The 21,492-nt window shown below is 49.2% G+C and overlaps 1 protein-coding gene across 1 annotated transcript in view; it reads left to right on the forward strand.

The window, feature by feature from the left end:
• The first annotated feature begins 428 nt into the window (after positions 1-428).
• The window catches only part of CTDSP2 (CTD small phosphatase 2), a 29,521-nt gene continuing 8,457 nt past the window's right edge, over positions 429-21,492 (forward strand). Inside the window, exons 1-3 of the mRNA XM_007516660.3 lie at positions 429-1,009; positions 17,474-17,622; positions 19,283-19,321. Of these exons, the coding sequence (XP_007516722.1) occupies positions 946-1,009; positions 17,474-17,622; positions 19,283-19,321 (252 nt within the window). The 5' untranslated portion in view covers positions 429-945. The remainder of the gene's footprint in view (positions 1,010-17,473; positions 17,623-19,282; positions 19,322-21,492) is intronic.

Below are 21,492 nucleotides of genomic sequence, written 5' to 3' on the forward strand. Positions count from 1 at the left end.
ACAGTGAGTACAGATCAGAGGACCAAACAGCAAGAAAACTGCCTGAACTCATCCACGCTGGCCCTATTTGAGTTGGGCTTCTCTGCTAAACCTGCACCTTACCCAAGAAAAGCTGCAAAGACTGGAAGACCTCATCACCAAATAGGAAAACGTGAGCTTTGGTGCGTCCTTTTAGGTAGTTGGGGAGGAGGTGTGGCCTAAGGGACCCGGAGGAGGCCACTGAGGGGGGGCGTGGCCAGGGGCGTGACCATAGCGACTGGAATGTTGTTGGGTCCTCGCACCGCATAGTAAGAAGCGGTCACGCCCCCTTTCCGAAGAGGGCCAATCGGAGTGCCGGAGCAGTTTCAAGTCTCCCCTGCCAGCTTGCCCGCCCGCCACCCCACCCCCCCTCGGGGATTCGTTATTTCCGTGACAAAATAGCAAGGATCCGCACGGTCTGCAGCCCCGGCCGCTCCCAAGTGCACAGTCCTAGGGCCTAGGACAGTGCTGCGGAGAGGGAGGCGCCGGCGGGCCACGGAGAGGCCTGGGTTGAGAGCCAGGAGGCGCGCGGGGGTGGGCGCTGCAGCCGCGGGTTGTTTATCTGGAGTACGGAGGGGAGGGGGGAGCCTGGAAACCGCCCCGTGTCCCATTTCCTCCTCTTGTTTTCGCTCCGGATTCTCCATGTTGGACCCAAACTGAGGAGCCCGGAGCTGCAGCCGGGGGATCGGGGCCGGGGGCACCGAGGGGTAGCCACTGCCCGGGCCGCCCGCCCTCCATCCAGGCCACCTCCCTTCCCGGCTCGGGGAGGGAACGAGAGCAGGGATGTGAACAGCCGTGGGGAGCGCAGACTTGGGAGCCGGAGCCCGAGCGGGCCCCCCGCCCAGGCCCCCCAGCCCAGCCCAGCCTGCGCGCCGGCCCGCCCGCCCGTCCTCCCGCCCAGCCAGCCCGGGCCCGCGGGATTGTTAGATGGAACACGGCTCCATCATCACCCAGGCGCGGAGGGAAGACGCCCTGGTGCTCACCAAGCAAGGTAGGGGCAACAACTTCCCAAAACTTTGCGTCGCCCCCGGGCGGGGAGGGGGCTCGGCACCGCCTGGAACCCGAGGCCGGGCCCCCAGTCTCCCGGGACTTCCGAGCTCGGAGATTCCCGAGCCGGCTCCCGCCGCCGCCCGCCCCCACGGCCCGGCAGCCGCTCGGAAGCCCACGGGGATTGCGCGGCCCGGGGCCCCCGGCTCGCGGGGGCGGGGGAGGGGCGTCCCCGCGCAGCTGTCACCCGGCGGGGGCCGCGGGGCGGAGGGGCGGCGCTGGGGGGTGGGGTCGTCACTTGGCGCACCCTGGCGCCGGGCTCGGGGGGGGGGGTGGGGGCGGCGGAGGGGACCCCGCGCTGGAGCGGAGCCGGGGCTGCGGTCCAGCGCCCCCTTATCAGGTCCGGGTCGCGCGGGCGTCCTGCGGGACTCGGCACCAAGTTCCAGGCCCCGGGAGGGGGCGGGGGAGGGGCCGGGCCTGCGGGGCCGCCGCCTGGCTGTGCACAGCAGCCCGCGCCGAGGCCCGCGCCTCGCGCCCCGCCCGCCCGCCTGGCGGCCCCGCTTCCCCGCTTCCTCGCTTCCCCGGGGTCGCGGCTGCACACAGAGCCGCGTTTGTTTCGCCCGGCGGCCGTGTCCCTGGTTACATAATGCACCCGATGGCATCAGACCCGCCACGGTGCTCGACCGCGCGGGGGAGAAGTGCGGCTCGCAGGTTCCCCGCCTTCCCGAGGGGTCAGGTGGCTGATGCAGGGGGGTGGGTGGGGGTCTGAGGTCGCGGGAAATCGGGGGGCTCGCGGGGGAGGCGAGGCGGGGAGGGGGCACGGGTTCCCTCGTAGTTTGGTAATAGCTCACTCCTTACCATGTTCCTCATCGGGCCTTGAGGATTGTGCCTGAAATAGTGGGCAGACTTTTCCGCGGGGAGTCGAGGCTGACGTGTTTATTTTCTCTGGAGAACTTCCCGAACTCTAGGTCCGCCTGGTCTTGAGCGAGCGAGTGAGAGAGGGGGAGAGAGAGAGAGAGAGAGAGAGAAAGGGAGAGAGCGAGCTCACTCTCGGAGCAAACTCGGTCCCTGCGCCCCAACCCCCTCCGCGAAGGGCCAGGGCTGCGACTGAACTCGCCGAGGCCTGTACTTGCTGGAGGTCTGCAGGGCTTTGGTGTTGACACACACACACTCACACACACTCACACACACTCACACACACACACACACTCATATACACACACACTCACACACACACACTCATACACACACACACTCACACACACACACTCACACACACACACTCATACACACACACACTCACACACACACACTCACACACACACACTCATACACACACACACTCACACACACACACTCACACACACACACTCATACACACACACACTCACACACACACACTCACACACACACACACTCACACACACACACACACACACACACACGCCACTTTAGTCAGCAGATCACTGAACTCTGTGGGCTCATTGTCCCAAGAAAGACCCCCAACTCTCCTCCCATTTCACTCCAGCCTCCTCATCCCTGGAAAGAAGTCTCAGTGCCAGCCAGGGACGATTCCTCAGGGGAGTATGACTAGAAGGGCTTCCCTTTGTGGCCAGCCGAGCTCCTTCCTCAGGCCTCGGTGGGGGGGGGGGGGAGAAGGAGAGAGAGAGAGAGAGAGCTAGCCTCCTTGGGGCCTCTTGCAAATCAGCTCAGAGTTTCACCCACCCACCCAGGCCAAAGGTAGGGGGCGATGGCCGACAGCAGGGAGCCACGCAGCTGGCTTCATGATGGTGTTAAGTTGCTGGTGTTGGCTGGGTTTTCTGGGAAGTTTTTATTTTCTGGTGTGGTTTGTCCTTCAAATTAGTCCCTGAAGAATCTGAATTCTCCAGCCAGCAAGGGACGGGTCTGTCTCTCCCTCCCCGTGTAATTTGATTGCATTCCATGGAAGGCAGACTTTTCTTTCTGGGCACCCAGCCCGCCATCCAACTTTCCTAGTTCTTATCTTTTGCAAAGAAATCTTGCATCTCAGGAAAAAACTGGGTGGGGGAGCAAATGATTTCATGAGCTCCTTTAGGATTTCTTTGCCCTCCTGCCTCTCCACAGCATCCCAACTCCATCCTCTGCCAGCCTTCGGAAAAGGGGGGAGGAGGCACTTTACAAATAAATAAATGTCTAGAAAACAAAACAAGTTGCACCTAGCTTGGGTTATTTTTAGTGAAGCAACTTTCTGCTACACATCCTCCCACCTTTATATATATTTTTTAAGCATTCTGCTTTAAGGCTGGCAGGGTGTGTTGATTCAAAAGTACTTACAGTAGAAGGAGAACAAAGTTGCTAAAAGCATTAATGATAAAAGGACCAAAATTGGATCATCTTCGCAGACAGATGGGTGAAATGGCTTCCTGGTACAGCAGGGACAGGATTATATACAACATCAAAAAAAAAAAAAAAAAAAAAAAAAGTGTCAGTTTGGCCAGAGAAAGACCATTCGTTGCAACTGCATATGAGGGTGCCTCCCCATTGCTGGGAGTTTATGCCTTGGGTTTTGGGGGCCCACTCTATAGACAGCCTCTTTAGGAGCTTAAGCTGACGGACCCACAGACCCTGTGGTGTGGAATAGGACATTTTTTGTTTCCCCTGATGGCTTTCCTCTTGGGAAGAGGGTGGTGATGCCTAGGATTTGTTTTCTCACATACTTCTGTTCAGCTGATAAGCCTTAGCTGACCCTCCACCCCCCCCCATAGTTAAGTTGGGGACAAGCTTCTCTAGCTTTTGGCTTTCTTAGCTGGTCTGTGTGGGTCCTGGGTGTTTGTTAACAGCTGGCCCCTCCTGCCGCACTGGTTCATCTCCTTGCCCTGCCCAGTCTAGGTGACTGCCGAAACTTGCTCCGGTTTCCCCTTTGGAGCTGACCCCCTCTCCTTGGAGTTCCCTCAAGGGTTTCTGCAGTAGTTTGCTCACTTCTAAAGAACCGACTGCAGTATTTGCTTACTCAGCAACAAAGTTTGTAAGTGCCTGACATCCTGGGACTTGGTGCTTGTCTTTTTTGCTGCTGACTTGTGAAGCTTTCACAATTCAGGAATGACCAAAAGCAAAACAACAAAACAAAAAACCTTCTGGAGATGGTAGAGGCTGGAGATGTCCCTGACTCCTCCTAGTTCAATTATCAGTGACTTGAAAATGGGCAGTAGAGGAGGAGAGGTTCCATCTTATCCTTTCTGTAGCATCTTCCAAATTCCTGGTTATCTAAGTTTCGTTGACATGGGAAATAAACACTGTAGCCTCAAGGTGAATTGATGCCTTTTTGTGGATCATTAACTGCTATAGGTATATATAGCTAAGTATTGTGGGAAGGGTAAATATAGACGTACTTAATGTCCTTATTATTTCAAGGAATTAACTCCAGCACAAAATCTGTTGCTTCAGACATGGGTGCAACGGCTTGCCTTCCCTATTCACAGTGAACCCTTTTGAGATGCCTGGTAGTTTAGTAAGTGATCAATAAATGTTATCCTTTTTTACATAGCTAGACCACCACTCCATTTGCTGTTTCCTTAAGGACAGTAAAAACAACACAGGGTCAGGTGACTAGGGGTGGGTGGGGACACTGAGACTCTGGGACCTTCCTAAAGGATCAGTCTCTGAGACTTATAAATGGGCTTGCACCATAGGCTCACCCCTTTTGTTGCCTTGGGGTTTTTTACCATTCTGCTTGGGGCATGAGCATCTGAGGGTGAATGGCTGCCAGTGGGCCAAGCGTTTCTTTTATTATTATTATTATCTTTATTTGATAGAGACAGCCAGATAACAAGAGGGAAGGGGGAGATAGGGAGAGAAACAGAGAGATACCTGCAGACTTGTTTCACCACTTGTGAAGCTTTCCCCCTGCAGGTGGGGGCCGGGGGTCTTGCACATTGTAACATGTGTGCTCAACCAGGTGTGCCACCTACTACCTGGCCCCGGCCAGATGTTTCCTATGAAGAGTCTGAAGTCTAAACCTTCTGAGCAGTTGAGTCTCTCAGAAATGAACATAATAAATATTCAGCTGTGCACTGCATTTTCTTATTGTATGCTTTTGCTTTGGGAATTAATGATGTGAGTAAGATTCAGATTTTTAATTGAATTATAGTAACAAGGACAGGGGGGGAAAGAAGAAATGAATTTTGAAGAGAAATAGAAGTTCTTATGCTGGGTCTTTGCTGCTGTAGTTAGTTCTAGGGTACAACACAGAGAAGGCACAAAAAACTGTTGTTTTTCATCCTGTTTCAGCCAGCTAGCTTAATGCACTTCTCTTGGGGACACGGAATCGGGTGTGGTCCTGACATAGTTCCCTCCCTCTTCTGGAAAGGAAGAGTAAGTTTCCAACTGGAATGCAGATGAGCTCATTAACATGCAAATTTTAGGAAAGACCTAGTGGAAATCAGAGTGCAGAAGTTGAGTTAGAACTGGAAGTTTGTCTGCACCAGACACTGACTAGAACAGAGCCTCTTTGTACTTAGTGGAGTGCCCAGCCCTCCTGGTCTTTTACTATGGAATGCATTCTCCAGGGAGCAGCTTGGTCTCCTCAGGCAAGAGGAGCCTATATCCAGATTTTTAATTTTTTTTTTTTTTGTCAGCAATTCTAAGGATTTGCCTTAAGTCCGATTTTCAAGTGAACATTCAGGCATTTCCTTTTCCATTTCTTGGCACTTCTCTAGTCCTCTCCTCCACCCAAAACCAACTTTGCCATAGTCTGTTCCCCATCACCCATCCCCCTTTCCTAGAGCTCTGTTCAGCTCTGCCTGGAGGTGGTTCTGGGGATTGAATCTGAGACCTCAAAACCTCAGGCTTGAGACATGTTTTTTTTTTTTTTTAACATTTTTATTTATTTATGATTGGATAGAGACAGAAATTGAGAGGGAGGAGGAGAGATACAGAGATACCTGCAGCCCTGCTTCACCACTTGTGAAGCTTTCCCCTGCAGGTGGGGACCAGGGGCTTGAACCTGGGTCCTTATGCACTGTAATGTGTGTACTTAACCAGGTCTGCCACCACCTGGCCCATATGAGAATCTTTTGTATTAACCATTATGGTATTTCTTTTTCTTTCTTTTTTTTTTATTGTTGTACTTATTGTTGTTATTAATGTTATCGTTGTTAGATAGGACAGAGAGAAATAGAGAGGAGGGGAAGAAGACAGGGGGAGAGAAAGAGAGATGCCTGCAGACCTCCTTCACTGATTGTGAAGGGACTCCCCTGTAGGTGGCTCAAACCAGGATCCTTACTTAGGTCCTCGCACTTCACAACACGTGCATTTAACCCGCTGCGCTACCGCCCGACTCCCCTTTTTTTTGCCTTCAGGGTTACTGGGGCTTAGTGCCTGCCCAAATCCACTGCTCCTGGAGGCTGATTTTCCCCTTTTGTCGCCCTTGTTGTTTATCATTGTTGTTGTTGTTGTTGTTATTGTTATTACTGTCATTGTTGTCAGATAGGACAGAGAGAAATCAAGAGGGGAAGCTATTATGGTATTTTTTCAACCTTAATTTTAAAATCCTGTGTCTTCATCTCTTGCCATATGACTACTTACGCATTCTTACAGAGTTTGCTTTTTTCTGCCTGCACTGATACCAGAGAATAAGTGTACACACACAGTCCAGTGAGAGAGCCCATAACATACATGGGACAACATAGCACAGCCCTGGGTCTCTGTCTTCTGTTTCATAGCTAAAAGGTGCCAGGATCCTCCTTTACAGGAGCAGGGCTTGCAGGAAGAGACAGCAGCTCCAGGCTTTGGCAAGTGCCCTCTAAAGTAGGGATGGGGGACCTTTTTTCTGCCAAGGACCATTTGGATATTTATAAGATCCTTTGCAGGCCATACAAAATTATCAACTAAAGGGCTGGACAGTGGTGCACCCAATTGAGTGCACATGTTACAATGCATAAGGACCCAGGTTCAAGCCCCTAGTCCCCACCTGCAGGGGAGAGGCCTCACAGGCCCTGAAGTAGTGCTGCAGTTGTCTTTCTGTCTCTTTTCCTCTATATCTCTCCTTCCCTTCTCAATTTCTCTTTGTCCTGTCAAACAGATATATATATTTTTTTAATTATCAACTTAAAAATTCAGGGTTGCAGGGTTATATGATGGGGGAAAGGGACCTGTGACTGAAGCACTCTTCTGTAAGGGTTAGGCAAGGACCACTGGCAGCCTTTAGGTGTTGGCCCTCAGCCAGGGAAACATATCAGAATCTCCTGTGACACTTGCTAAAAATATAAACCCCACCTGGGTCTTGCTGAATCAGAGCATGAGCAGGTGGGCCAGGCATGTGTGTGTTCCAAATGCTCCCTGTGATTCTGACAGGTGTCCCTGGAGAAGAGCCAGCTTAACACAGCAGTGACCCCCAACTGCTTGTTTAGCCCTAAGCAGGAAGAGTCCCCTGGAGAGATCCAGTTCTGCTGTTTGTTGCAGAGCCCGTGCCTCTTCAAAAGGAGTCTTACAGTTTTCTGAGTGTGAATGGACAGAGTAATGCTTCTTTCTTAATTACCCAGTAATTACTACAGACAGTATCTGTGACACCTATCTGGGGTGGGGTGCTTATCCTAGTGTTTTTACATCTTTTTACATCTGTCTCACCCCTCACACAGGTTAGATGGGAATGAGCCTCACTTGACAGATAAGGAAAAATCCCTGATGAGGGGGCTGGTGGCTGCTGAGGGGGCAGGCACAGTTAGTGTTGGCCAGGACTGGGTCCAGATGAAGTTACCCATAACCACACTGCCTCTTGTTTGTATTGTGTGCTCCACTTTCAAAAACTTACGTATTTACTTACTTTTGAGAGAATGAGACCACCACTCTGGCACATGTAATGCTGGAGATGGAACTCAGGACCTCATACTTAAGAGTACAACACTGCTTCATCTCTTAGGTTAAATGTGTATTTGTGTGTGTGTGTGTGTGTGTGTGTGTGTGTGTGTGTGTGTGTGTGTGTAGAGACAGACAAACAGACAGAAATTTAGAGAGAAGAGAGGGATAAAGACACCTTAGCACTACTTCACAATTCATGAAGCTCCCCCCCCCCCCCACAGATGGGGACTGGGAGCATGAACCTCAGTTCTTGAGCACTGTATTCTGTGCGCTCAAGCAGGTGCACCACTGCCTGGCCCTGTGTGTTTCGCTCTTAAGAATTCTAACCTCAGGTGATCTGCAACTATTTTGCAAGGACTCATGCAGTGAGGACCATCCCCAGTTACCTCTGAGGGAACCCAGCTGTGGAGAGATGTCTAAGACAAGAACACAGAGCTATTGAGAGACGCAAGTGGGGCAGAAACCAGGCTTCCAGACTCCCAGCTCAGCACGCGTTCTCTCGGACACACCTAGACTGGTTAGCTGGCCCCAGGTGAGGCTGAGGGGTGCAGAGCAGCAGCAGGTCAGTGTCCCTGGAGGTGGGGCGAACTCCCTGGCACTCCAGCCACAAGAGGAAGGAAGGAACTGGTTGGTCAACCTCAATGTACGAGTGACTGTGATTGGTCTTTGTGGAATCCTGGAAAAGGCTGTTTTCCAGGCCTGTCCCTACCACTACCAAGTGTGGTGTCTGGAATGAAAAGAAATCTATGATCACTTCCCATGTAAACTTTCTGAGATTGAGGCTGAGATAATGGTATGAATGTGCTCTATACTTGATAGAGTACAGTGAGTCCTTGAGTAATACCATTCATTATAACATTTATGAGGAAATATCCCTGCCAGTGCTGAGCTATGGTAGTCAAGAATTTGCTTTATTTATGTATCATTCCACTTAGTCACAAGTTCCAAGAATTGATGGGAGATATTAAGTGATGACTTACTATATCTTGATCTTTTTTTAATAATTAAATTAAATTTATTATTATTATTATTATTTTATTTATTTTTTTTACCAGAGCACTTATCAGCTCTGGTTTATGGTGGTGTGGGGAATTGAACCTAGAACTTCAGAGCCTCCGGCATGACAGTCTGTTTGCATAACTATTATACTACCTACCCCCACCCAAAGAATTTAATTTTATATAAAAAGTATTTTTATGGGAGCAAGGGACAGAAAACTGCTCAATTGTAGCACATGTGATGCTGGGATGAATCCTGGGCCTCTGGCATGCAAGTTCTGTGCTCACCCACTGAACTACTACCTCCCTTCCTGGTCTTCAGTATATTTTAGAAATTGTTAGGAATTCTCTGGTCTCAAAACTCAGTCCTTGTGGGAAAATTGAGGCCTTATGTTGAGGTTAGTGACCAGCTTATTGAAGAGGGAGGGAGGGGAAGCCAGGGAGCAGAGTAAGAAGTAACATATGGTCTCCCACCCCACCCCCACACCACAGGTGACACCCTGGGCCCAGGACTGAAATAAGTCCCTTCCCACTTAGAAAGGAGTGAGCCACCCAGGGAGTCTTTCTATTTGGGGCAAGAGGACTAACAGAGCTGCCTGTGGTGACCGGATAGCCCACTGAGATGAATGCTGGCCCCGGGATGTGTAGGCTTGCTGTTGGGAGCTAGATAGCATGGCTCTTCTATATGAAGGGCCAGCAAAATATCTCACTTGATAGTGTGCTGCTTTGCCATATACACCGCCCAGGTTCAAAGCCTGGTCCACATCACATTGAAGGAAACTTAAGTGCTGTGCTTTCTTCCCTTCTCTCTGATTTTTATTCAATTCAGTTACTTATTTTTGTCACCAGAATTACTGCTGGGGCTCTGTGCCTGAGTGACGAATCCACTGCCCTTGGCAGCCTTTTCCTTTTTCCTGTCTCTCTTTATTTAATAGGACAGAGAAAAATTGAGAGGGGAGGGGAGACAGAGGTAGAGCTCAAGAGAGGTGCCTACAGCACTGCTACATACACACATACACACACACACACACACACACACACACACACACACACACTCTCTCTCTCTCACTCCACAAGTGGGGACCAGGGGATTGAACCTAGGTCCTTGTGTGTGGTAAAACGTGTACTCAGTCAGGTGTGCCACCTGGTTACCTTTGTCTTGATTTTTTTTCTTTGTTTAATTGCCACCAGTGTTACCAGTGGGGCTCAGTGCTGGCACTATGAATCCATAGCTCCCGGCAGCCATTTTTTCCCCATATTTGATAGGACAGAGAGAAATTGAGAGGGAAGGGGAGGAGAGATAGAGAGGGAGAAAGACTGAAATAAAACTTTGCTTCACTGTTCATGAAGCATCCTCCCTGCTGGTAGGGAGTAGGGGCTTGAACCTGGATCTTTGGACATGGTGATATGTGGGCTTAACTGAGTGTGCCACCACCCGGCCCCCGTTCTCGATCTTTTATCTTGATTATTATATATATATATATATATATATATATATATATATTTAAATATTTTGTTTATTATTTATTGGGTAGAGCCAGAGAGAAATGGAAAGGGGAGAGGCAGAGACACTTGCAGCACTGCTTCACTACTTGTGAAGCTCGCCCCAGTCCATAGATAGGGATCAAGGGTTTGAACCCTGATCCTTGCACATGAGTATGTGCACCCCCTCCCCCCCAGTTAATTTATTTATTATTTTTAGCCCATGAAAGCTGGCTTGGAGTGGTGGCATTCGACTCTCGGGTATGAGGTCCCTAGTTAGATCCCCAGAATTGTATATGCCAGAGTGATACTCTGGTTCTCTCTCTTCTCTCTCATTCCTTTTGTTAATAAACTTTAATAAATAAGTCCACCTGTGAGAGTTTGTGCAGCAGGAAGCACATCAACTTGCAGGCATGAGGACCCAAGTTCCATCCCCAGTGTTACATGTGTCAAAGTAATGTTGTGTTGTCTGCCCTCGTGTGCACGTGCGCGCGCGCGCGCGCACACACACACACACACAAATACATATCTTTAAAAATTAATTTTAAAAAGTTCATGCTTTCAGTTCACAGCTGCTGTTTGGAACTCTGGCAGCTAGTGCTGGGCTGGGTAGGCCCTGCCTGCCTTGTCACCTGAAGCAAACATTGTCAGCAGTTGGGCACTGTGGAAACTGGTTCAATCATTGCTGCCAGTGTTTTCTGTGTGGGGGTCATCTGGACATCTCTCACCCTGTTGTCCTCTTGCCCACTCACCTACTGGTTCAAGAAGCCCTTCCGTCCACCTGGCAGCTTTGGACTTGTTCTTAGCCAAGGGACAGCTGCCCCTTGCTGAGAGCCTGAGGACTCCTCTCCATGGGGCTCCCCAATCAGATGCATGTTGGCTGCAGGGTCCAGGCATCTGGCCAAGAAAGGCCGGAAATGCTCCAAATACTCTCCTTCGTCCAATAGCTAAGGGAAGGGAGGCCCCTCAGAGAGGCCATTTTATAGTGATAGCCAGACTAAAGCCTTTGCTGGAGGGGAAGGAAGTACTTGTGAGGGATGAACTGAGGAAGCATCGTTCTACATGAATAGTCTTGCTGAAATGGACTAGCCTGAGAGCTTGCCTTCTGAATCTCAGGCTGCTGTGTGGGGAGTTCTTTGTTGGGACATGTATCTGTGTTGGCAGTGGTGATATCTGTACCTGACCTTCAGGAGAAGGTTAAAAATAGTGTGGTCCAGGTAAAGCCTGCCCCCTTCCCCCGTGTGTGTGTTTACACATGTACACGCTTCTTAAGAGGCAAATAGTGTCCAGTCCAGTACTGCCTGTGGTCAGTGGGGAGAGGGCATTAGTTTATTTCAAGTGAAACAGCCTCACCTGATTTTTTTGTTATTTGTAGAATACAAACAAGCCCCAGGGAGTTTACAAGCTGGAAAACAATTTGGGACTGGGAGAAAGTGTTTTGAAATCTGCCTAAGATGAGAGTTCCTGGAGCACCTTCCTTTTTCATGTTTCAGCCCTAAGTTAAGCCACACTGAAGGTGGGAAGGCTTCAAATGTCACCACGTAATGGTTATTTCCACCTAGATAACGACCCAAACCTAGCACAACATTTAGCACTAAGGTTTTACACAGTGCTTTACTGCACAAACAGTAAGCTTTGATTACCTTTTCAGTCAGTCTTGTGGCTACACTCTTTATGGATGAGGAAACTTAAAACGTAGAGGTTGTGTAGCTGAGTCAGTCACTGACAGAGCCTGGGCCCCAGCCTAGTTGATCCTCATAGGGGAAGAACTCTCCCCTTTTCTCCTTCTCTTTACACCCGGCTTCCCTGTCCTCAGCCACCTGTCCACTTTCTCTTTTAGCCAGAATTTCCTTCATTAGGTCTTTCCTGATTGTCTCTAGCCTCTAACCCCAAGCCAGAGGTTTAAGAGTAGGCATGGCAGGTACATACCAACAGCTGGGCAGGAGTCAGGAGGACAGGGTATCTGCAAAGCAGGTCGCAGGGGCGTGAAAGAGGGAGTCAAGCTGACCATGGAGCCATTAAAATCCACTTGACTGGGGGCCGGGCGGTAGCACAGTGGGTTAAGCGCACATGGCGCAAAGCACACAGACTGGCATCAGGCTCCTGGCTCCCCACCTGCAGGGGGTTCACTTCACAGGTGGTAAAGCAGGTCTGCAGGTGTCTTTCTCTCCCCCTCTCTGTCTTCCTACCCTGTCTGTTTTTCTCTCTTCTCTGTCTTCCTCTCCTCTCTCGATTTTTCTCTGTCCTGTCCAACAATGACAGCAATAACAATAATGATAAACAACAAGGGCAACAAAAGGGGGAAAGTGGCCTCCAGGAGCAGTGGGCTCATAGTGCAGGCACCGAGCCCCAGCAATAACCCTGGAGACAAAAAAACACAATAATAATAATAAATCCACTTGATTCCTGCCCTCCTGTATTGAGGAAGCTGTAATGCAATCCCTACTGGCTGTGAGTTCTCTTGTATTCCATGTTCCCTCTGGGGCTGCTGGGGGAACCTGCACCCAAGTGCCTACTGAAAGGAACCCTTTTTAAGACTCTGAGACAAGTTTGAAGTGTTCCACCCCCCTCACCTTGAAACCCATAAACAAAGCAGGTTTTGGACCAAGCTCCGAGTCCCCGGCCCTCCCCGCTTACTGCACTCCCAGAGGTGTCTGCCTCAGAACTTGGGTTGGGTGAAGCCTAGCAGCCCTGGAGCCTTGTACTACTTGACCTCTTGCACCTTTCACATCTTGTCCAGATGACAACAAGGAAGTGGGACTGGAGGGCTGGGCGGTAGGTAGCGCAGAGCTCAAGTGGAGCTGGACTTCTATGTGACCCTTTCTTAGCCCAGGTTAGAGTAGAGAGCAAATGTTTTAAGAGACCTTGCCAGTGCCCGTCCACCTCTCTGCAAGAGTCAGTGCACAGGATCAACTTGAGCACGATGGTTTCTCTATGCTTCGGTTGGGAAAGCTTGTATACAGGTGAGGCCTCAGCGAAGTTATGTTGTCTTTATGTAGGCCCAGTGCCTCGCTGGTGCTCCGTAGTCAGAGTTTTAATACCCAACAGGCTTGCCTCAGCTGCTCAGCTCCTCCAGGGCTCACCTGCCTTTCCTCACACGAAGGAGACTTTCTGTTTTTAATTCTTGCAGAGCAGTAACGCCTTCTAGAGATCCTGACCCAACCACGGGGACAGAGGCCCTCTAAGGCCCCAGAATCAGCCACTCACTCACTAAGCCAGTCTTGACTCCCATCTATCTGCTCAGAGAACCAGAGGCTGATGAGAGTACCTGGCTGAAGCCAGGGATGATACCCCACCTTTGAGTACATCCCTCTGTCCCATTGTGGGATTTAAAAAATTTTTTCCTGCATTTTATTTCCCCAGTCAAAAAAGTGGAGATTCTTGCAAAAGGGGGGGGGGGGTTTAGGGGACTGAAGCTGAGGCTTTAGAGCTTCTGACATGAAAGTCCTTTTGCATAACAATTATGCTCCCCCCTCTCCCCGTGAATTCTTTGTCAAGGTAAGGTGGGTAGAGCCTGGGGGAAGGACTGAGGGAACATCTGGGATATTGGCCTTGCTGTTGTGAATCTGGGGTCACCTCTCCAGGCACTGCAGCTCTGTGTTCAGCTCTGAGCACCTGCCCCCGAGGTCAAGATATTTGTAATCTTGAGGCCCTGGGCTGCCTGGTGACATTGTGATTTTGAGAAAGCCCTCATCCCCTGCAGAGTTCAAACCAAGCTGAGGAGCCTCTGCGGCCACACCACCAGCCAGGCTGAAACCACTCTGCCCCTTGGCCTCCTGCAGTGGGCACAGGCAGTGCCGCTCTGGCCACATCCAGCTGCCCCTTTCACCCCTCCTGCCTCTTGGGATTACTCACAGCGTCTGTCACTAAGATGCTGAGTGCATTCTTGATGGCCTCTCTTCAGGAAAGGCTGTGTGGCCTTTGAAGAAAGGCTCCGTGCCTGGGTTAAGCCTTTGATTGTGGTTCTGCATGAAGAAACCTTAAACCAAGAGGAAAGCTAAGGTTCAGCTTTGGTTTTAGAGCTTTGTGTCAGCATCTGCTGAGGCCTGGGCTTGGGTTGGATGTGGGCATATGGGCAGGTGGAGTTGTCCTCCCCCACCAGTTGCTGCAGAGATTAGGAAGCATTTAAAAAAAAAAGGCATAAAGTGGGAGGGGCAGGTGATAGCATAGGGGATAAAGTATTAGACTCAGGAACTTGAGGTCCTGAGTTTGATCCCTGGCACCGCATATGCCAGAGTGCTGTGCTGGCTCCCTCCCACCACTCCAGTCTACCTTTAACTTGTGAAATAAAGTAAATCTGAAGAGGTGGGGGCTGGGTGGAATAGCTCACTTGGATAGCGTGCTGCTTTGCCATGCGCACAATCCAAGTTCAAGCCTGGCCCCCACTGCATTGGAGGAAGCTTCAGTGCTGTGGTGTCTGTCTGTCTCTCCCCCCTCCCCCACCTTCTCTATCTCTATCTAAAAAGAAGTATCCAAGGAAGTATTCCTCCTGCTGTCTCTTTAAGTGTGGGCTCTATGCCGGTTCCAAGAGGTGAGCCTGAGGGGAAGTTCCAGTACAACCGCTTCCTTCCTGACGAAATTCCAGGTCCTGGGAAATCTTGATTCTTCCACTTGGAGCACAAGTTTGAGAGAGGTATCCATCCCAGTTTTAGACTAGTTGCTAGAGAAAAATATTTTTCTTTTCTTTACTTTAAGATTTTATTTACTCATTAATGAGAATGATAGGAGAGAGAAAAAGAACCAGACATCATTCTGGTACATGTGCTGGGGATAGAACTTCAAGACCTCCTGCTTGAGAGTCCAGTGCTTTATGCACTGTGCCATCTCCTGGACCACCGTTTTCTTTCCTTTTCTTTTTTTTTTTTTAACCAGAGCACTGTTCAGCTGTGGCTTATGGTGGTGCGGAAGGTTGAACCCGGCCTTTGGAGCCTCAGGCATGAGTCTCTTTGCATAACTATTATGCTATCTACCCTCTGCCTGAGAAAAACCTTTTTCTAGGTTTCTAATGGTCCTAGCGATGTCAAGGGATCTGCCCACAGAACAGTGGGGAGCAGGCTCTAGACTGGTGGGGGCTGTCTGCCCTACCCATGGGAACCCTTTCACCTTTCCTTTTTGAAATTTAGTTTAATTTTTAATTTTTATTTATTTTTATTTTTTAATACTTATTTATTCCCTTTTGTTGCCCTTGTTTTATTGTTGTGGTTATTGTTGTTGTTATTGATGTCATTGTTGGATACTATAGAGAGATGGAGAGAGGAGGGGAAGACAGAGGGGGGGAGAGAAAGACAGACACCTGCAGACCTGCTTCACTGCTTGTGAAGTGACCCCCCTGCAGGTGGGGAGCCGACTATTTTTTATTATTTATTTATTTATTTATTCATGAGAGAGATAGGAGAAGAAAAAGAACCAGACTCTGGTACATCACTCTGGTACATGTGCTGCCAGGGATCGAACTTGGGGCTTCATGCTTGAGAATCTAATGCTTTATCCACTGCACCACCTCCCGGACCATGACTATTTTTATTATTATTATTATTATTATTATTATTATTATTATTATTATTTTAACCAGAGCATTGTTCAGCTCTGGCTTATGGTGGTGCAGGAGATTGAACCCGGGACTTCGGAGCCTCAGACATGACAGTCCCTTTGCAAAACCATTATATTATCTACCCCTGCCCAAACCACTCAACCTTTTTTTTTTTTATGATTATCTTTATTTATTTATTGGATAGAGACAGCCAGAAATCGAGAAGCAGGTTATAGTGAGAGAGACAGAGACACCTGCAGTACTGCTCCATCGCTCATGAAGCTTTGATTGGGGCCTAAAACCTGTGTCCTGTGCATCGTAACATATGTTGAGCAACCAGGTGCGCCACTACCCAGCCCCTCCCTCCTTTCTACAGAGGCTGGGCTGAGGCAGGGCTGCTGGCTGCCACATGGCCTGAGAGCTGCTGTTCAGCAGCTATTTCCTTGTCCTTGGTCCAGTGAACTGGTTAGGTTTTCTCTCCTGTCTCCAGTAACTGGCATCAAATGTTTCTTTCATCCCCACTTCTGTAGGCTCTAGGACAACCTCCAGGTGGCTTCTGGGTGGCTTAGGCATGGCCTCCTCCTTCCCTTAAAGGGAACAAACGTGGGAGCTGTTCTTAGGGCCATGTTCTGTTTGCCCTTCCACCACCCCCACCCCTCCCAAGGCAGTCGTTTCCAAGCATTTATTTTCATGCAAGGTGGTTCTGTGCCTTGAGTCTGGATGGTTTGGGTATAATCCTTCGGCCCATCTCAGCCCAGACCCTGAGATCTGTGACCTGGGCCCCTCTGGCAGTGTTCGTGTGGCGCCACCTCCTGGTCGCAGTGCCCATAGTGTCACAGTTCTTGCTCCATTTTAGAAAAAAATTCACCTTAAAGCAAAAAGAACTTGAAAAAGATACTATAGAACTGGGTTCTGGTTGATGTCCTAAACTGTTTGTAGCAGTTTGACCTTTTTGGGACAGCCTTGCCAAACTTCCCTCCTGTTAAAATTGTCCAGGCAGGATTAAGCAGCTGCTTGGCTTGTACGCCTTGAATGCAAGACTTGGGTGGGTGGAGGGATCCCGTGGGGTTAATCAGCCTGCAGTTTACCAAGGCCTGTGTCTGAGTGGAGAGAGAGCTTAAGTCACTGGGACACAGAAGGGAACTGGAGCCTCTTCCTTGGGACTGGCGCTTCTTTTTCTCATGTATATAGGTTGGAGTTTTTAGGTACACTGGTAGGAGAGGGAGGGTGGAGCTGGGCTGGGTTACTCCTTTTTCTAGAGTGGGTAGTTTTCTGAGAATTATGCAAAGGAGAATTTTTAGTTTTGAGAATTAATTTAGAGGGTATGTTCAGTGTTTAGTTGCCTGGCCTCATCTTGGAGTACATCCCTCTTTTTCTCCACCATAGAATAAAAGACAGATTTTCTGCATTTTATTTCCCCAGTCAGAGAATGGGGATTCTCGCAGTCTCTGCTTTGGAGAGAAGGTGCTAGAGCAAACAACGTCTGTTTCTCTGTTGACTGCCTTTGCTCCTCCACCAGGCGCGTGCACTGTTTCCTGGTGATAGCAGGCTAAGGGGATGGGGTGGGGGGGTGGCAGAGAAGTAATCCTCACAGCTGATGCCTTTTTCATTCCCTCCGCTCCAGGTCTGGTCTCCAAGTCCTCTCCTAAGAAGCCTCGTGGACGGAACATTTTCAAGGCCTTTTTCTGCTGTTTTCGCACCCAGCATGTTGGTCAGTCAAGCTCCTCCACTGAGCTCTCCCCATACAAGGAGGAAGCCAACACCATTGCTAAGGTAGCTGGATGAAGGTGGTTTGATGACAGCAAGGAAGGGATGACTGGAGGGAGGTGGGGTGGGCAGTGGCCACAGGCAGGGGCGCCCAGGTAGGAAAAGACCTCTAGCCCAGAAGTGACCCTTCTTTCTCCTTCCCCTGATGGTCGCCCCTTTCTTCTTTGTGTTGTGGAACATATAGCTGTCCCTCTGGTTCCTGAAGTCCTTTGCGACTAGTCTAGATCAGGTTCCAGGAGCTCTGGATAGCACTTTGCATAAAACTGTTCTGTGTGACCCATATAGCTGATCTGCCAGGAGGGTCACACAGTTTCCACATGGGAACTGAGACCCAGAGGGTTTATGTGGCCCCTGAAGAGCTCAGGGTTAGTAAAGAGCACTTACCAGCGTTCACACTCAGATCTAGCTGTGAATTCTGTGCCTGGTGTTTTCTATACAAAGCTACAAGTTGCTTGACTTAATTTCTTTTTTAATATTTCATTTATTTTAACGCTGGTTTATGGTGGTGTATAGGGACTGAACTTGGGACCTCAGCTATGAAAGTATTTTACATATATATATATATATATATATCCATTATGCTGTCTCTCCTGCAGTTACTTGACTTTCAGGGAACCGAGTAATTGAAATTTTGTCACATTCTTGATAACCCCTTCTAGCACTCTAGCCTGTACTTGTAAGAAACATTTGAGGTGTAGGCATCTTTTATCCTCACACTGTTTAGAAGGTGCCTGGCATTTCAAGGGTGGGACAACCTGGACCAAAAATCCATTGTTATTGATCCTTCTTTCTGAAACACCAAGGATCTAGTTGTCCTTCCTCTTTCAAAACGAGACCTAAAAAACATGTATATCAGTGGGGGAAAAATCACTCTGTTAACCAGTTAGAGGAAAGTACACCATTGACAGTAAGTGGCGAATGTTTACGAAAAGTTTACAATGACATGGAAAAGTGCTGAACTGCAACATTAAGTCAAAAAGCAGAATAAAATTACATGTGGGGTGGAGACTGCTAAAATGCACTTGAAGGAGATATACTAAAAGGCCAGTATTGAGTTTTCCAGAGCGCTAGCATGTTAATTTTTGTTCAGCATTTCCATTAAGAACACTTGCTACTTTACTTTTTTGCAGTCATAACAGTATTGTTGTTAGTGGTGAGAGGAAAGCCTTTCTGATCTCTGCTTCTGCCTCCCTCATATTTCAGGAGCTCATGTGGCTTCACACTGCTTCACTTGATTATTTGTAGGGGCTCCTATCCCATCCTCCCACTGGCCCTTCAGGTATCCTCTGGAGCAGGCATAGAAAACTCATGTTTGTAGAGAGAAGCCTAGGTGCAGTAGCTAAGCAAAGTACTAAGCCACCACAGAATGGAATTCAGATCTGGTTCTGTCTTCCCTGTCGTATACCAGCAGCAGCAGCGCAAGTCCTATGTGCCTCAGTCTCTCCAGAAATAGTTTGCTCCATTGGGCCTGGAGTGGAAGCCAGCCGCTGCCCTTTCCCCTCCTTCACTTATCTCTCTGGAAAGTTGCTTTTGTCATGTCAGGATCTTCTTGGGGGTGGGGTTTTGGGGAGAAGACTACCCTCCAGGCCTGAAACATAAGCCGTGGACTTTGAGTGGGGGGAGGGCAGTGGATGAACTTACTGACGGCCTCCCATTTCTCCCACAGTCGGATCTGCTCCAGTGTCTCCAGTACCAGTTCTATCAGGTGTGTGAGCCTCATGGGGTACATGCACAGAAGCCCAGGACCCCTCACTTCCTGCTGACTCCCGGGGTGGATCCCATTCCCCAGTGCTTCACACTGATGTGTGAATGCCATTGGTTCCAGATATTTGCTGTAGTCCTACTCTGTGCAAGACAGCAGATTTAAGGGGAAGGATGGCTGTTCATCCCACACCAACCCTGACCCCTGTCCCTAATATCCAGATGATCTCATTCTCAGTGGGAAACTGAAGCCAAGGAGCCAGAAGTGTGGTATCTCTGTTGGTCGTGGCCAGGTGTCGGGCTGCGCCACGGAGAAGAGAGAGGGAGGAGGTCCGGAGCAAATGGGGTACACGAATCTTTATTATAGGATGTGGGGGCTCAGGCCACACGGAGTCAGCCAACAATGGCCGTCCCCACTACCTCACCACCGGGCAAGAAGGAAGGGGCGCTGAGAGAGAGAGAGAGAGAGAGCCAACAGAGAGAATGGGGGGGGGGAATGAGAGAGCTTTTATTGGGCAACAACCAGGGGTGACGTGTGGGGGCAGGATTGGTTGAAGGGGGCACTGCTAGGATTTCGCAGGGCGTGGTAAAACCTGGGGGCAGAGACTGCATCAGAATAATTCCTCAGCATCATATCTCTCTCTCTTTTATTTATTTATTACTGGATAGAGAGGCAGAAATTGAGAGGCATGGGAAAGGTAGGGAAAGAAACAGACGCCTGCAGCCCTGCTTCACCACTTGTGTAGCTTTCCCCCTGCAGGTGGGGACCAGGCTTGAACCTAGGTGTGCTACCTCCTGGCCTAAAATGTGGTACCTCTCCTGGGTAGGTGAAGTTGAGGATCTTCATCACCTCCATGAGCCTGGCTCTTTTTGAAAATTCTACGAAGGAGTAGTCTGGGAGGTGGCGCAGTGGATAAAGCATTGGGCTCTCAACCGTGAAACCTGAGTTCAATCCCCAGCAGCACATGTACCAGAGTGCTATCTAGTTCTTTCTCTCCTCCTGTCTCTCTCATGAATAAATAAATCATTTTTTTAAAAAAATCTACTAAGGAAAATGATTGAGCTTTCTTGGTGTCAGATGTCAGCAGCTTGGCTCTAGTTTTATTTACTTATTTCTTTTAAAATAGCTCACTTGGATAGTGTGTTGCTTTGCCAGCCACATGACCCAGCTGGTCCTCTACCACATTGAAGGACACTTTGGTACCATGTCCCCATGCCCTTACCCCCATCTGTTTCTTTTTCTTTCTTTTTTTTTTTTATTTTTTATTTATAAAAAGGAAACATTGACTAAACCATAGGATAAGAGGGGTACAACTCCACACAATTCCCACCACCAGAACTCTGTATCCCATCCCCTCCCCTGATAGCTTTCTTATTCTTTAACCCTTAGGGAATATGGACCCAAGGTCATTGTGGGATGCAGAAGGTGGAAGGTCTGGCTTCTGTAATTGCTTCCCCACTGAACATGGGCGTTGACAGGTCAATCCATACTCCCAGCCTGTCTCTGTCTTTCCCTAGTGGGGAAGGGCTCTGGGGAATCGGAGCTCCAGGACACATTGGTGGGGTTGTCTGTCCAGGGAAGTCTGGTTGGCATCATGCTAGTATCTGGAACCTGGTGGTTGAAAAGAGAGTTAACATATAAAGCCAAACAAATTGTTGACCAATCATGGACCTAAAGGCTGGAATGGTGCTGATGAAGAGTTGGAGGGTCCTCCATTTTGTAGGTAGCTAGTAGGCCTAGTTTAGTTATATTCCAAAAGGCCTGTGGCTATACTAGATTTTTTCTTCTTCTTCTTTTTCTTTTTTCCCCTGAGCCTGAAATCTGACATGTAGGTGGATCCAAGTTATTGCCTAGGGAGATGATGTCATGGCTGGAAAAAGGACCAGAAAGCTGGATCAGGGGAGAGAGTAGCTCCCAAATAGGGGAAAGGGGTATAAATACTGTTGACTGTAAACCCCATCAATTTGATGTGATCTGGGGCCCCTATTCAGTTTAGGAGCCTATGTGACCTCTGCATCCCTGTAGATCTGAGCTCACATCCCCCCTCCCCCACCTGTTTCTATACGAAAAGGTCAGCCTGGAACAATAAAGCCCCAGAGATGGAGGAAAAGAAAAGCACTTATCATTGGTTTACAGTACCATATCATTTCAGGAGTGCAATCTCCATGCTTCTG

This window comes from Erinaceus europaeus, chromosome 7, assembly GCF_950295315.1.
Source record: "Erinaceus europaeus chromosome 7, mEriEur2.1, whole genome shotgun sequence".
NCBI classification, from domain to species: Eukaryota; Metazoa; Chordata; class Mammalia; order Eulipotyphla; family Erinaceidae; genus Erinaceus; species Erinaceus europaeus.